The 13043-nt window shown below is 42.6% G+C and overlaps 2 protein-coding genes across 5 annotated transcripts in view; one reads left to right on the forward strand and one right to left on the reverse strand.

Moving 5' to 3' along the window:
• LOC130384811 (guanine nucleotide-binding protein subunit alpha-14-like) overlaps positions 1-4138 on the forward strand; it is a 12222-nt gene extending 8084 nt beyond the window's left edge. The window contains exons 3-7 of the mRNA XM_056593167.1: positions 198-352; positions 603-731; positions 1112-1241; positions 1660-1813; positions 2309-4138. Coding sequence (XP_056449142.1) covers positions 198-352; positions 603-731; positions 1112-1241; positions 1660-1813; positions 2309-2499 — 759 coding nt within the window. The 3' untranslated portion in view covers positions 2500-4138. The remainder of the gene's footprint in view (positions 1-197; positions 353-602; positions 732-1111; positions 1242-1659; positions 1814-2308) is intronic.
• vps13a (vacuolar protein sorting 13 homolog A) overlaps positions 3241-13043 on the reverse strand; it is a 41935-nt gene continuing 32132 nt past the window's right edge. For 3 of the 4 annotated variants that reach the window (XM_056593163.1, XM_056593164.1, XM_056593162.1), the window contains 14 exons: positions 12762-12876; positions 12387-12500; positions 11706-11851; positions 11082-11163; positions 10697-10810; positions 10071-10146; positions 9673-9836; positions 9176-9221; positions 8582-8705; positions 7614-7728; positions 5207-5292; positions 4717-4840; positions 4420-4494; positions 3241-4264 (listed from right to left, as the gene is read on the reverse strand). In XM_056593163.1, the coding sequence (XP_056449138.1) occupies positions 4214-4264; positions 4420-4494; positions 4717-4840; positions 5207-5292; positions 7614-7728; positions 8582-8705; positions 9176-9221; positions 9673-9836; positions 10071-10146; positions 10697-10810; positions 11082-11163; positions 11706-11851; positions 12387-12500; positions 12762-12876 (1432 nt within the window). In that variant the 3' untranslated portion in view covers positions 3241-4213. The other variant, XM_056593166.1, reaches the window with a different exon arrangement.

Raw genomic sequence — 13043 nt, forward strand, 5'->3', positions numbered from 1 at the left:
AAACATCACACACTTTAATACATTTGACCTTCAAAACCTTTTTGTCAAAAGTAAAGCATTGAATTCCTACAGCAATCACCGGCAATCTCATATGCATATCAGACCGCTCCCATGCGGGGGTTCCCGACCCCGAGGTTGTGTAACACTGCTGGAGTTGTTATTGTGTTTGTGCGTTTGTGTGTTGCGTGTATCTGCAGGCCTATGCCGACTCCGTGCTGGAGGTGGAGGTGGACAAGGTGGAGGAGTTCGACCAGACTCTCTCAGTGGCCATCAAGAGCCTGTGGAAGGATGGTGGGGTGCGGGGGTGCTACGACCGGCGCAGAGAATACCAGCTCTCTGACTCCACCAAATAGTGAGCAATGAGTATTCACTGAGCAGTCCCTGGGTTACTGCAGTGGTTCTGATAATGTCAAAATGATGGGAGGGAAAGTATATGGATGGCCATGTATTTGTGTAGGTGTGCTTCCTTGACCCAGTTATAATCAGTGAATGACACCATCTATGCCCTTCTCTGAACTATGAATCATATATTTTGTTGTTTTTTATCTTGATTGAGATAACCAATACTTTCCTATTGCTCTTATTATTCCCATGTTTTATAGTTATCTTGACGAGCTGGATCGCATTGCAGACCCCTCATATATACCAGACCTGCAGGACATCGTCAGAGTGAGAGTGCCCACAACTGGTATAATAGAATACCCCTTTGACATGGAGAACGTCATCTTCAGGTAGGATACAGTACCCCTACACACGCCCATAGACATACTTCTAGACACGCCCAAAGAAATGCTCTGAGACACGCCCTTAGACAAACTCTTAGATATGCTCATAGACAAACTATTAAGACATGAACAGACACTCTTAGACACAACCATAGACATACTCCTTGTTCAGACAAGCCTGTATAAAACACCCCTAGACAAGCCTTTAGACATGCTCAGATTAACATCCATGAACATACGCCTAGTCACAACTATAGACATAAGGCTTGGAGACTGAATACTATTGGGATAAAACAAAAAGAACAACACTATTTCAAATTGAAATAATTAATCTGAATATTTGTGAGGATCTGGCCCACGTTTGAATGTGGCTCTCGTCTCTTTAGGATGGTGGATGTGGGAGGTCAGAGATCAGAGAGGAGGAAGTGGATCCACTGCTTTGAGAACGTCACCTCCATCATCTTCCTGGTGGCGCTCAGCGAGTACGACCAGGTCTTGGCAGAGTGCGACAATGAGGTATGTGTTTGCTTCCTCATTCGCTAAGGCCAAAGAGCCTGAGCAAAGGCACGACACATATTGTGTGATTCTGACGCCATTACCCACCCCTGGACAACATTTCTGTTTGAATGAAAACTTTTCAATCATCTGACTAGACGAGCTGTCAATTGGCCAGGTTATGGGTTTTTGCCAGACGGTACACAGGAAGTGGCAGTGGCCGACATTTTGGCTAAGAAACATGCTGTGTTATGTAACTACCAAAAGACAAATAGGAACTTAATGTGAGTGGACTCGATTTTTTTACTTTTCAATGTCTCATTGGGACATGGCTGACTATTTTATACAAACTGATCAAATCTGACAAAACCTGTGAGTGCCAGAGAAATCCAGTTTAGCACCAGACAAGCCCTAACCTTTTCTCTCGCCCCCTCCTCAGAACCGCATGGAGGAGAGCAAGGCCTTGTTCAAGACCATCATCACCTACCCCTGGTTCCAGAAATCCTCAGTCATCCTCTTCCTCAACAAGACCGACATCCTCACTGAGAAGATACAGTACTCTCATGTCGCTAACTACTTCCCTGAGTTCACAGGTGGGTCTGGGTGTGTGTGCGTGTGTGTGGGAGAAAAGTAATGACGCAGGACCTTTTTGATGGAAATCTAGGCTAGGCAGTCCTTCCCCTCAGTAAAGCTTAAGGTCAATTGGGCCGATTATATGCAATGTGGTCTGCCGGTAGATTTGTAGGGTTATTGACCCTATAGTAATCACCGGGATCCTATAGTGATGCCACATAAGATCTGGGTGGATGGATATTTAAAAAAAATAATCTGAGAATGTATTTAGGGTAGAATCAAGCATTAATGTCTATCAGGTTCCTACACAAAACAGCTCACATTTGCTTTAACAGTGAATTCATATTTTGATTTAGTCAAATGTTGTTGTTGTTTGCATCACCAAATAGTTCCAGACATAAGTTAACAATGTCCAGGTGAGACTAAAAAACGAGAGGCTTGTGAAAGCATCTCACCCATACATATAGAGAAATAACAAACACATTGAGAATATGATAACCTTCCCTGAACTTTAGGACCTCAGCAGGACCTGAAGGCGGCCCAGGAGTTCATCCTGAAGATGTACATGGACGAGAACCCCGACAAGGAGAAGACGGTGTACTCCCACTTCACCTGCGCCACCGACACGGAGAACATCCGCTTTGTGTTCGTGGTGGTTAAGGACACCATCCTGAGACACAACCTGAAGGAGTTCAACCTGGTGTGAGGGTCCCTCAGAGGAGGCTAGGTCGGGACAGAAAGGACAGGAGATGACAAGTCGAATAGTCACAGTCGCATTGTTGTTGTCGGAGGAGGAATAGTCTTTTCGTTATAATATGCGATCCCTTCACAATAATACTTGACACTGTCAAGACTGCATTTTTTGGGTAGAAGAAATGCATTTTCTTCTTGTTTTTAGAATCAGAACGAAATATGAATAATCCTTGTAGGGATCTACCGTAAGGAATAATTAACTTATTAATCGTCTGTGTGGACTAAATATCTACTTAAGTTATGATAATTAAAATGAAGGCCTGCCGTAGGAAGGTTCAAGCCAATAGTGAAGATGGTTTTGGAGTAGCTGAATGCACTGCGCTGCATTTTATAATATGCATAAAACATGTTACATTTCTATCTACAAATAATGTATAAAAATAATTTATAAAAATGTGAAACTCTGAAATACTTTGCTCTGTCGCGAGTTACTCTGTTTTCCCCCAAGTGCCTTGTTTATTCAAAACACACCTCCATTTGATTCTGTCCTTCTTAGACTCTACCAAGTTTAGCTACGACTACTCTTACGCCTCTTAAGGATAGTTATTTTTATTTGGGAGGGATGGTAAACTTTCCTGTTGTTCCTGTTAAAAGTAACTTTATTATAGACATGATAGTTTTTAATAAAAATAGTTGTTGTAATGAAAAGCTGCAGTCTTTGTTTTGTTTCAAGGTGTAAACAGGTAAACAAACATGCATGAACAAAAAGCAGGATTTACTTTAAACCCATTTATTATTTTCAAATGACAAAATTCTTCATTCAATGCTATATTCTACATTTATGCAATTGTTTCCCTTAAAGTTGAATGACTAAGACATATTTAGACATTGATTTAGTGACACTAACACCAAAAGACCGAACCAAACTATTAAAACAAGCCAGTGCATATAGCAGCCAAGGAAGATAATTGCATTAGTTATTCTGAATATTCTGTTACAGATCCTCTTTAAAGAATTCTAGAATTGTGGTATAAAACATAAAAATCACAATATTAGAATAAGCATTTCTGTTGGATTTGTACACACATTGCATTATCCTAGATAAATATACACGGTTGATAAAATATATAAAAAAATAACATGCATCTGTTAACAGACAGCGCAGCGATGTTTGGCAATGAGTGCTTTCTTTTTGAATTAGAATGACAAGTTTCTTTTACGATAATGTGTGCAAGATCTACTAACATACAGCGTTAAACCTGCATGTGTTCAAGTTCAATTATCCCAAAACCCATTCATCAATCGCTAAACATTTTGTTTGTGCATTCCACTCTAACTTTTCCAATGAACAATCAAATAAATGTGTTACTTGAACCAGCCTATGGTGTCTGCTTAATGGTAAACACTGTTCAAACGTAGCAGTAGCAAATTATCACAAAGACAACACTAATGTATTTTAGAGTTTTTTGTATAATAGACACCTGTGATTAATTAGGGACAGCTGTATCATGCATCTATACAGACTCACTCATTCTCAAAAATGTTACCGACTGGGACATACCGCAAGTTACTGATTTAAGTAAATTGTAGCATGCTGCAAGGGAAAAAGGCACTGACACACACATATATAAATCTATAGGTGTGTTGGTGTATGTGTGTGTGTGTGTTGCACTTAGTGATGCATTATTTCCTTCCCGTGTGGCTGGATTTCAGCTGGTGTGGATCAGTCAGTATTTGGGGAAACCTTCCATTGCGTCTTCCAACTTGGTGAGAACCCACTGAAAGCAAACGGGCAGAACATTAAACGGAGGAAGTGCATGTATTTCACAGGTCCTGATTTCATTTCCCAAACTCTCTGCATTACTGCTGACTGGAACAGCTCCCTGCAACACTTCCCATCTGTCTATTATCTGTATGGTCGGTGTAGGGTTACCTTGGCAATCTCTGGAGTTCGGAAGTTGATGATCTTCCCGAACTCTTTAGCGTGGAAGACTGACTTGACCCTTTCCTGCAACACAACACAACAGGGGACCGGATTTCAGCATGAATTTTGGACTTCATTATGTATATGTAAAGGACTTAAAAAAAAAAAAAAAAAAAACACCACAATATTCCTGCTTTATATCACATCATCAAAATGTGATCCAGACTAGCCCACCAATCACAACACTACTGCAGCTTCAGTTTCCCTTTAAAAGAGAACCAATTAGAGGCCTTTGATCGAGCGTACCTTAGCTTCGATGCGAAGTCGTCGGTCTTCTACGATCAAGGGGTCCTTGGTGAACTCGTTGAACAGGTACTGCCACTCACAGGTCAGCTGACCAAACGTACCCTTGGTTACAAAGAAAATGCCCCTGAAAAAGAAAGCAGGATTAGATATATTTAGTAGGGAATTTACACAAACTAGCATTGGCTATCGGTGAAACAGGGCTTGTACATGGTTGAAGGACTAGTTTGTTGGTTGTGAAAAGGATTTTGTGTTTTTGATGCCATGTCCTCTGGGGAAACAATAGTTTAGTATGTCTCATTGTTTCATCAGGTTTCATAGCGGAAACATTATCAGTTGCCCAACCACTATCTGAGATGCATTCAAACCTTTGAACCCGGAAATTTATCAAGACAAAAATCTGTAAAGTATGTCTCATAAACAGCTAGATTAAATGAATACAAAATGTGAAAAACATGATGTATTACAGTTCTTCCAAAGTTAATGAGCTAACCTTTTGGTGATCATCAGGAAGTCCGACTCATTGACCTTGGCGTGAGCAAAGTATCTATACTTGGAGAATCGTCCGTTTTCGATTTTCTGTAAGAGGTGAGAAAAGGGAAAACAATTCACTCAGTCACAAAGAGAAGGATGAATCAAGAGCATCAAGTGTAACGTTGTGCGTCTTTTGTACAAATGAATAAATTAACAAAGATGAACCAAACACATACCATTAAAGAATGACTCAAGATGTGACTCAAAGGCAAAAGGAAGAGGGAGATGATTGAAAGAATGAATTGGAACAAAGAGGCAAGGGGGTTGTCATGACGATATGAACATGTTTAATGAGAACGGCGGAACCCCGGTCAACAGAGTCAAAGATGGAAAGTGGCAACAACAGAGTTAACGGAGCATAACATACATTCACTGCACCTTAATGGGCAATTCTATGCTTGAAATGCCAATGCAAATGACATGAATGTGATGGGATACCTCTTAATATTAATAATATGGAGATATATTACCTATGATATGGGATAGGGTAAAAGGAAAGTAGGGAGACGTTGACACAAACAAATGAATGACACGCAAAACCGCCCTCCTCCCAAACGTAACAAATTAATGAACAAAACAAATCAGCTGGCCTTGAATGCACTTTAAGCAACAAAAAAAGGTGTACAAACTGATCATCATCATTGTCTAGGTCTACCAAAATGTTACAAACCAGCGAACACCAGCAAAGCCTAGACACCTATACACCAAGCTAACTCCACAAACACATCACTTTGACTAAAACCACACGCGACATGCTAAGACCGCTAGCTGCCTTCCTCATCCAGCTCATCCTCATCCTCTGTGTCAGTCCTACTCCACTGAGCGAAGGCCAATCTGCACTGTGGACATGAAAGAGACAGAGCCAACGTCAGGGGAAGAGACATTCACAGTCACTGTGTGGCAAGTAGCTAGACACTACTAGACTAGACTCCACTCTGTGTAGATCATTTCCTATGGGCTTCGTCAGTGCCAGTCCAGTGTGTACCAGTCCACAGTGTGTACCAGTCCAAAGTGTGTACCAGTCCACAGTGTTTACCAGTCCACAGTGTGTACCAGTCCACAGTGTGTACCAGTCCACAGTGTGTACCAGTCCACAGTGTGTACCAGTCCACAGTGTGTACCAGTCCACAGTGTGTACCTGTCCACAGTGTGTACCAGTCCACAGTGTGTACCAGTCTACAGTGTGTACCAGTCTACAGTGTGTACCAGTCCACAGTGTGTACCAGTCCACAGTGTTTACCAGTCCACAGTGTTTACCAGTCTACAGTGTGTACCAGTCCACAGTGTTGACCAGCCTAATGAGTGCACCAGTGTTGCCCCAGTTCATTATCTCAGGATGATGTTTTTATTCTTCCTTTCAATGGTTTGTTCTGTGACAAAAGCACATTTAGACGACTTCATGTTTCCGAGGACACAATATTTTTGGTATTACATTCTTGTTACTGTGTTTTGACCAGATCAAACCAACAAACTCCAGCAATATAAAAAACAAAGTAGAAAGCTCATGACATCAACGACAAAACTATCCTCACTAAGCAACGGAAAATCCTAATAACAGTTACACAAACAGGACGAGAATGAATTTACATTCATTTCAGCTTGACAACAAAATAGGCCAGACTGAAGAGCTAGCAAGCAACCTCCGTCAACAAGACAAATATCAAATATGACTCACATCTCGATGCACACACATTGCATTTGGTAACGTAGGGACACGGTAGTTTGTCGCTGTGGATGGTGTCACAGTAGATAGTGTAGTCACGTGAATGACTACACTATCGGTAGACCACCAAAAAATCCCGGATTAAACAAGAACATAGAATATATTTTTAGGACGAGACCAAAACATGGTCACCCCCCAAAATTACTTTTGCCACCTAGTTATGTTTGTGGATATGTGTGGTTGTGCGACCAGCTCTCCAACTCTACCCAGGGTTGATCTCCTGCTTGTCAGTAAGAACACAGCTAAGCTACGCAGGTCAATGACCCACTGAGGCACTGCTCTGACTCACAAACTGTTGAATCAATGCCATGAAACGGAACGTTCCCCGTTCCAAAATAGCCCAGGAGTAGTTCCTCGGCTGGAGTGGAGTGAGGAGGAGTGAGGAGGAGAAGAGAGAAATGATGCAGTGGCACATTAGTGACATGGAGGATGTCAGAGAGAAGAGGTTCAGCTTCTCACAAGCACACAATCCAAAAGTGTGTGACACCCCAAAAGTACCACCTTTGACTTTTGCAGTCATCCACATGAAGCTTTTTCGTTTAGATGACGAAATGTTTCGTGCCAATGCGAGATTATATTTAGTTTGTTTGAGGTGAAGACACCAATGTGTAACCAGTAAAAGGGGCGGGAACAGGGGACATACCTGCAGCATCTGGCTGCCCAGCCCCTCCAGCTCCTTATATGGGCGTATGACACCGTCTTCGTGGATGAAGCGAGGGGGCCGTAGCGACTCGATGTCCTGGGAGGTCTCGGCCGCCCTGATGGACAGAACACACACAAATACACACATAACCGTCAGTGCTGCATGGTATATACCCATTCAAAAGTACAAATCCCGTACAGCCATACAAGTCGTTAAATACCAGGAAAAACGACATTCAATGGTTAAGAAAGGGTATCATGAAAACAGATAGATAGATAGTACAGTATACACTATCCGATTCATGGGTGAGGTTAATACTTTGCTGCAGTGTCTTTTGGTTCGGTTAGGGTTCAGACTGGAATTTGCAAGGCAAACTGAACAGGGTTGACCAAAGCCTTGTAGTCATGCATGCCGTTCGTCTGTTAAACATAAAATCGGAGGGGAACTCTGACTGCGTGCAGGTTGCGGACAATAATAATCGAGCAACGACCCAATGCTCCGCTTCAGTGGTGCTTTCGCCTCCTGGTTTGCACCACGTCTGATCACGACGACATTTTAAATGAGTTTTGGTTATATTGAAAAAGGGTACATTTCCCCAACAATGCATTGTTTTTTGTTTGCTTCCTGCATTTGGGTTGGATCACGATCCATCCTAAAGGGAAAATGAACTAGAGGTCGGACCGAAGCTCAGACATAGACTCCCGTTTCAAGCGGACCAAACTTTGGTCATCACCGAGGCTGAATGAGCTATGAGGCATCCACCACAGACATTTGCAAAATACTCTCTCAAAAGAAAACATTTGAAACTGTAGTGTAGCCAAACGCACGAAGAAAGACGATTACGAAAATGTCAATGCATGACTATGATGTCGTGGTCCAAGCATGAGCTTAAGAGAAGGCATGTACTGAAATGGGAGAAAAACAGTTTTCGCGTGGATGGATAGACACACACACACACACACACACACCTCTTGATCCCTTGGAAGGTGCTGCTGACCATGTCGATGAAGCCCCCTGTTGGCCTGGCGACCGCTCCCACCAGACCCTTGCCCATGCCCTTGAAGAAGCCCGCGGCCCCCTCCTTCTGGGCTCCTAGCGGACGGACCACCACCACACACAGTATGAACCCAAGAAAACACACACGTCACACTGGATATGAAACTGATTTCTAACACACAGAACACATTAAATGCTCGTAAGGCATGGGCAAGAAAAGCCAATCATAAACATAAAAACATGAAGAAACATAAAACAGAAGAAAATTTGTGATAAGCGAGGCAAATCCTAGAAAGACAAGGCTACGTCTTTAACTCGAGATGGCAGTAGTCACAACCGTGTTCTTGCCACAGGCGGCATGGTTGTTCAGTATGCACCCCCAAAAAACTTTAAGAGACCCCTTTCAGTGCCCTCCGGGGCAGAGAGCTAAGAGATGTCTAATGAGGCCAGGAATCCGCACACGACGATACTACACTACTAAGGCAGCAGAACTCAAACCCACTCAAACCCTACACCACTCGTTGGTTTGAGGTTTTACTACATTTTCCGGGGTCAGGACCACATACCTTTTATCGGCTTGGTAACAATTCCGGTGATGCCACTGACAAATCCCTAGGAGGAAGAGGAAGAGATCACGTATCTAATCCAATAACCTCCTGACCGCAGCAACCATCAAGATGTACCATCATACAAAGAATAATGTTGGCCTTGTTTACAACTGGTTTTACCTCTTAAAGTGAAACTCTTTTCGTTTAGCTTTTATTCAAGTGCAATTTTTGTCATAAAGGTTTGTGATCACTTTATAACTTAAATTAACATTCTTCCAACTACTATATTCCAATGACAGTTTAACTAGTTACTATTCATTTGATACTAATACATAATCTTCAGTCACTATCAACCAAACAACTAGCATCTAATAATAAACGACTGCTAAAATTTAAACAGATACTCGTCACCATTGGAATAGTTAGTAGTAACTAAATAATAAAGCACTAGTAACTTTAGAATAGTTACTATTAAGCCTTGAGGAATAGATGTTAAAAGGGCCTGCTGTACTTACCGACACCAGCCCCTTCCCTCCCCGGGCCAGCCCTTCCTTCAGGCCGCTGGGCTGTTTGTTCATGGCCTCCCTCCTCTTCTGCTGGTACTCCTCGTCCATGGTGATGGCCGCCACCCCCTTCGCCATGGCGCCTGTTATCCTAGAGGCCGCCCCCGCGATGCCGCCTGAGAAATAATACCATTTAAAAAAAAGGCTGATTCTTATACCATTTTATACGTTCTTTAGATATGACAACCCAAATTGTCCTTCGAATCAAAATGTAAATGTTCATTATTAATGAATTACTACAGTTCAATTATCCAGTTACGTCGCAATGTAAAAATAAACAAGTGCTATGGTGGTGTTTAACTCTCGTCGATCCCTGGGCAGCCGTGACGCAGCCAGAGCGTTGGACTTACCAACAGCTCCACCAACCAGAGCCTTCACCCCCAGAGCCATGCCTTCAACAAACTCCTCTGGCCCCTGGATGGCGCCCTAGGAAACCCAATTACCCCGATAAGAACAGTTGCATGGAAATGTACAAAGCCAACTCTAGGTTCACATGCACAGCTTAGGTCGGTTAAGTCCGAATAGACAGAATAAAGCCATACACACAGTAAGGTCCTTACATGCACACTATAGACCAATCTTAATCTGGTTGGCAAGGCGCTTAGTCAAAGTATTAAACATGTTGATATTCGTGGAGCATGACACGTGGATAAGTGGATCATCATTGGATATAAATGATCATGCAAAGTAAACAAAGAAGTTAAGCCTTAACCTATAAGCTGTGTGATGTACGACGCGTAATGAAAAACTCTATCACAAACACTACTCGAATGCTACATTTCATGATAGATTTGATCATTCTTCAATTAGAAAACAAATACAAAACGATACGAGTTTAAAAGCCACCATGAAATAAAAACGCAATCTTCATCTCAACCTTCAAGCGTCTTTGAGTACTTAGAAAAGCGCTATAAAAACCTGATCAATTATTATTATTATTATCTCCGCTGCTGTTGTGTCGCTCCGTGGGCCTTACCTGGTAGGGTTCATAGAAGAAAGCCTCTACTCCCTCAGACAGCCCTCTGATCAGACCGAAGGGGTTGCCCAGCACGTCCAGCCCCAGCACCAACACATACATCTGTTTGATAGCCTGATAAACACACACCCACACACAACGTTAGGGAGACAGGAGCTTAGCAGGGTCAGGTATTATGTGAAGGAAGTAACATTTGATGAAATTAAGAGTTTTTCTCCAGGTCAACTCTTAATTTATCAGTTTTATCAATTCTTGGCTTGATTAAACAATAAGTATGAATTTAATGAATTGTTTTTTGTTGGTGGAAATCTGCATTTGTTACTGATTAGTGTGTGTGTGTGTGTGTGTGTGTGCGTGCGTGCATGCGTGTGTGTCCGTCTGTTACCTGCTTTAAATAATGTCCTGTGACCTCCCTCTGAAGCTCCTGATAGGTGCAGAATTGGAAGTTCAACTGAAAGAAGGCTAATCTGAAAAAAAAATAAAAAAAAAACGACAGTGTTAAACGTGAACATCGTTTGCTAAAAACTAACGAGTAGAGGGAATAAGATTGAGAGAAATAAGTCCACCAGGCATGATGTTGACCCGCAATTTAGAAAATCCACCCAATTAATGACATCGCATGGGCATGTCTATCCATCAATCAATCAATCAATCTCCTTTATTTAACCGGGTAGAAAATCATTGAGATTAAAATCTCTTTTCCAAGAATATCCTGGCCAAGAAGACAGCCAAATGATAAAATTAGCACAACCAACAGTCACGTACAATTCTCATAAACCACATTAGGCATCAATTAATATACGTAAAATACAAGATTAGGGGCAAGACTATGTAGGAAAATTAAAAATGAAGTTAAAATAAAATAAATAAACCACAACAGATTAAATGAATAGACTCCTCTGCGTGGACACTCCCACGTGTGACATCACTAGCCGAGGGGTGTGGTCCACAGAGGGACTGTAACGGCTCGTCAGCTTCACGTCTGCCGGTGAACGCACGGGGTCCTTACTTAAAGACCACGTCCTGCACGTCGGTCAGCGTCGCTCCGATGCTCTTCAGCAGCAGGTTGAGCGACTGGACGGGGATCAGCTCCGACTCCCTCTTCTCCTTGTTGCCGTCGTCCCCTCCGGTGCTCAGAGAGAGGCTCAGGTGCAGCTGGACATGGACACAGGGACAAGACTCGCTCAGGATGGAGCCACGGATTTGTGGTTTGCAAAGTCACCTGCATACATTTTAGTCGTGTAGCGGCAGATGCACAATCATAATTGGAGCAACTACAAAAATTTGCAAGTTGATAAAAATAACGGGATGTAGGCTGACTTAGCCTGACCAATTTGCAAATACGTATTAATGTAGACCCCATCAGTTTTTGGTTACAGGGGCGTTATCAATGGGCGCCCAGAAAAAAAGAGATTGCAGAGTAGCTTAGGAAATAACATTAAAGTGCAGAGGTAAGAAGAAGAATTTTTTATTGCACCCGTTACATTTTTTATTGTTTAGAGTTGGTGTTTTACAAAAATAAGAAAATCTACCAATTGTTTTGATGCATCACCCCGATCGCTAATGACTCAGCACTGTGGCTACCAGCACTGAAGGCTCGCAAGCTAATGAGGCTGGAACCATGCACGGCTACTAGCACCGATTGCTATCCAGCACATGAAGCAAACTGAAGCACGGAAGAAATGCACACCTTGATGGGAGAGATGTGGAAGTACTCATAGAGGCTAATGGGAGAGTTGTCACAGGCAGAGGCGGTGGCTCCCTCAGCCAGCCCGTAGTCCATGTCCTTCTGAAACAGCTCCACCTACAGGATTACACAGAAAACACGTCAACATTAGCTGATGGCTGAATACTGGAGATTGAGAAATGGGGAGCATGCAAGAAATGGACAAAGACAGAGGAAGACAGACAAGGAGACAGTAAAAGAGGCAGTGACAGTAACTGTAGAGACAGAGACATAGACAGATACAGATACAGATACAGAGAGAGACAGAAAGAGACAGAGACACAGAGACAGAGACAGAGAGAGAGATAAAGAGAAAGACAGAGAGAGACAGAGACTTACTTCTTGTTGAGGCGTAGTGACGCTAGCGTTCTCCGGTGTGAACAGATCCAGTATGGCGTAGAGGAAGCCGAGGTCCAGCTTCAGGTCCATCTCCTGGATCAACACCATAAAGTACCTGTGGGTGGTGGACACATAAACCCACAGGTCAACCCCATGAAGAGAACCATCTCATTCAAACAAGTGCTGTACATTACTTCAGTAATGTACAGCACTTCAGTCATTTAGCATATGGTAAAGACATCTGAGAGAGAGAGAGAGAGAGAGAGAGAGAGAGAGAGAGAG

The sequence above is a fragment of the Gadus chalcogrammus genome, chromosome 6 (genome assembly GCF_026213295.1).
Source record: "Gadus chalcogrammus isolate NIFS_2021 chromosome 6, NIFS_Gcha_1.0, whole genome shotgun sequence".
Taxonomy (NCBI): domain Eukaryota; kingdom Metazoa; phylum Chordata; class Actinopteri; order Gadiformes; family Gadidae; genus Gadus; species Gadus chalcogrammus.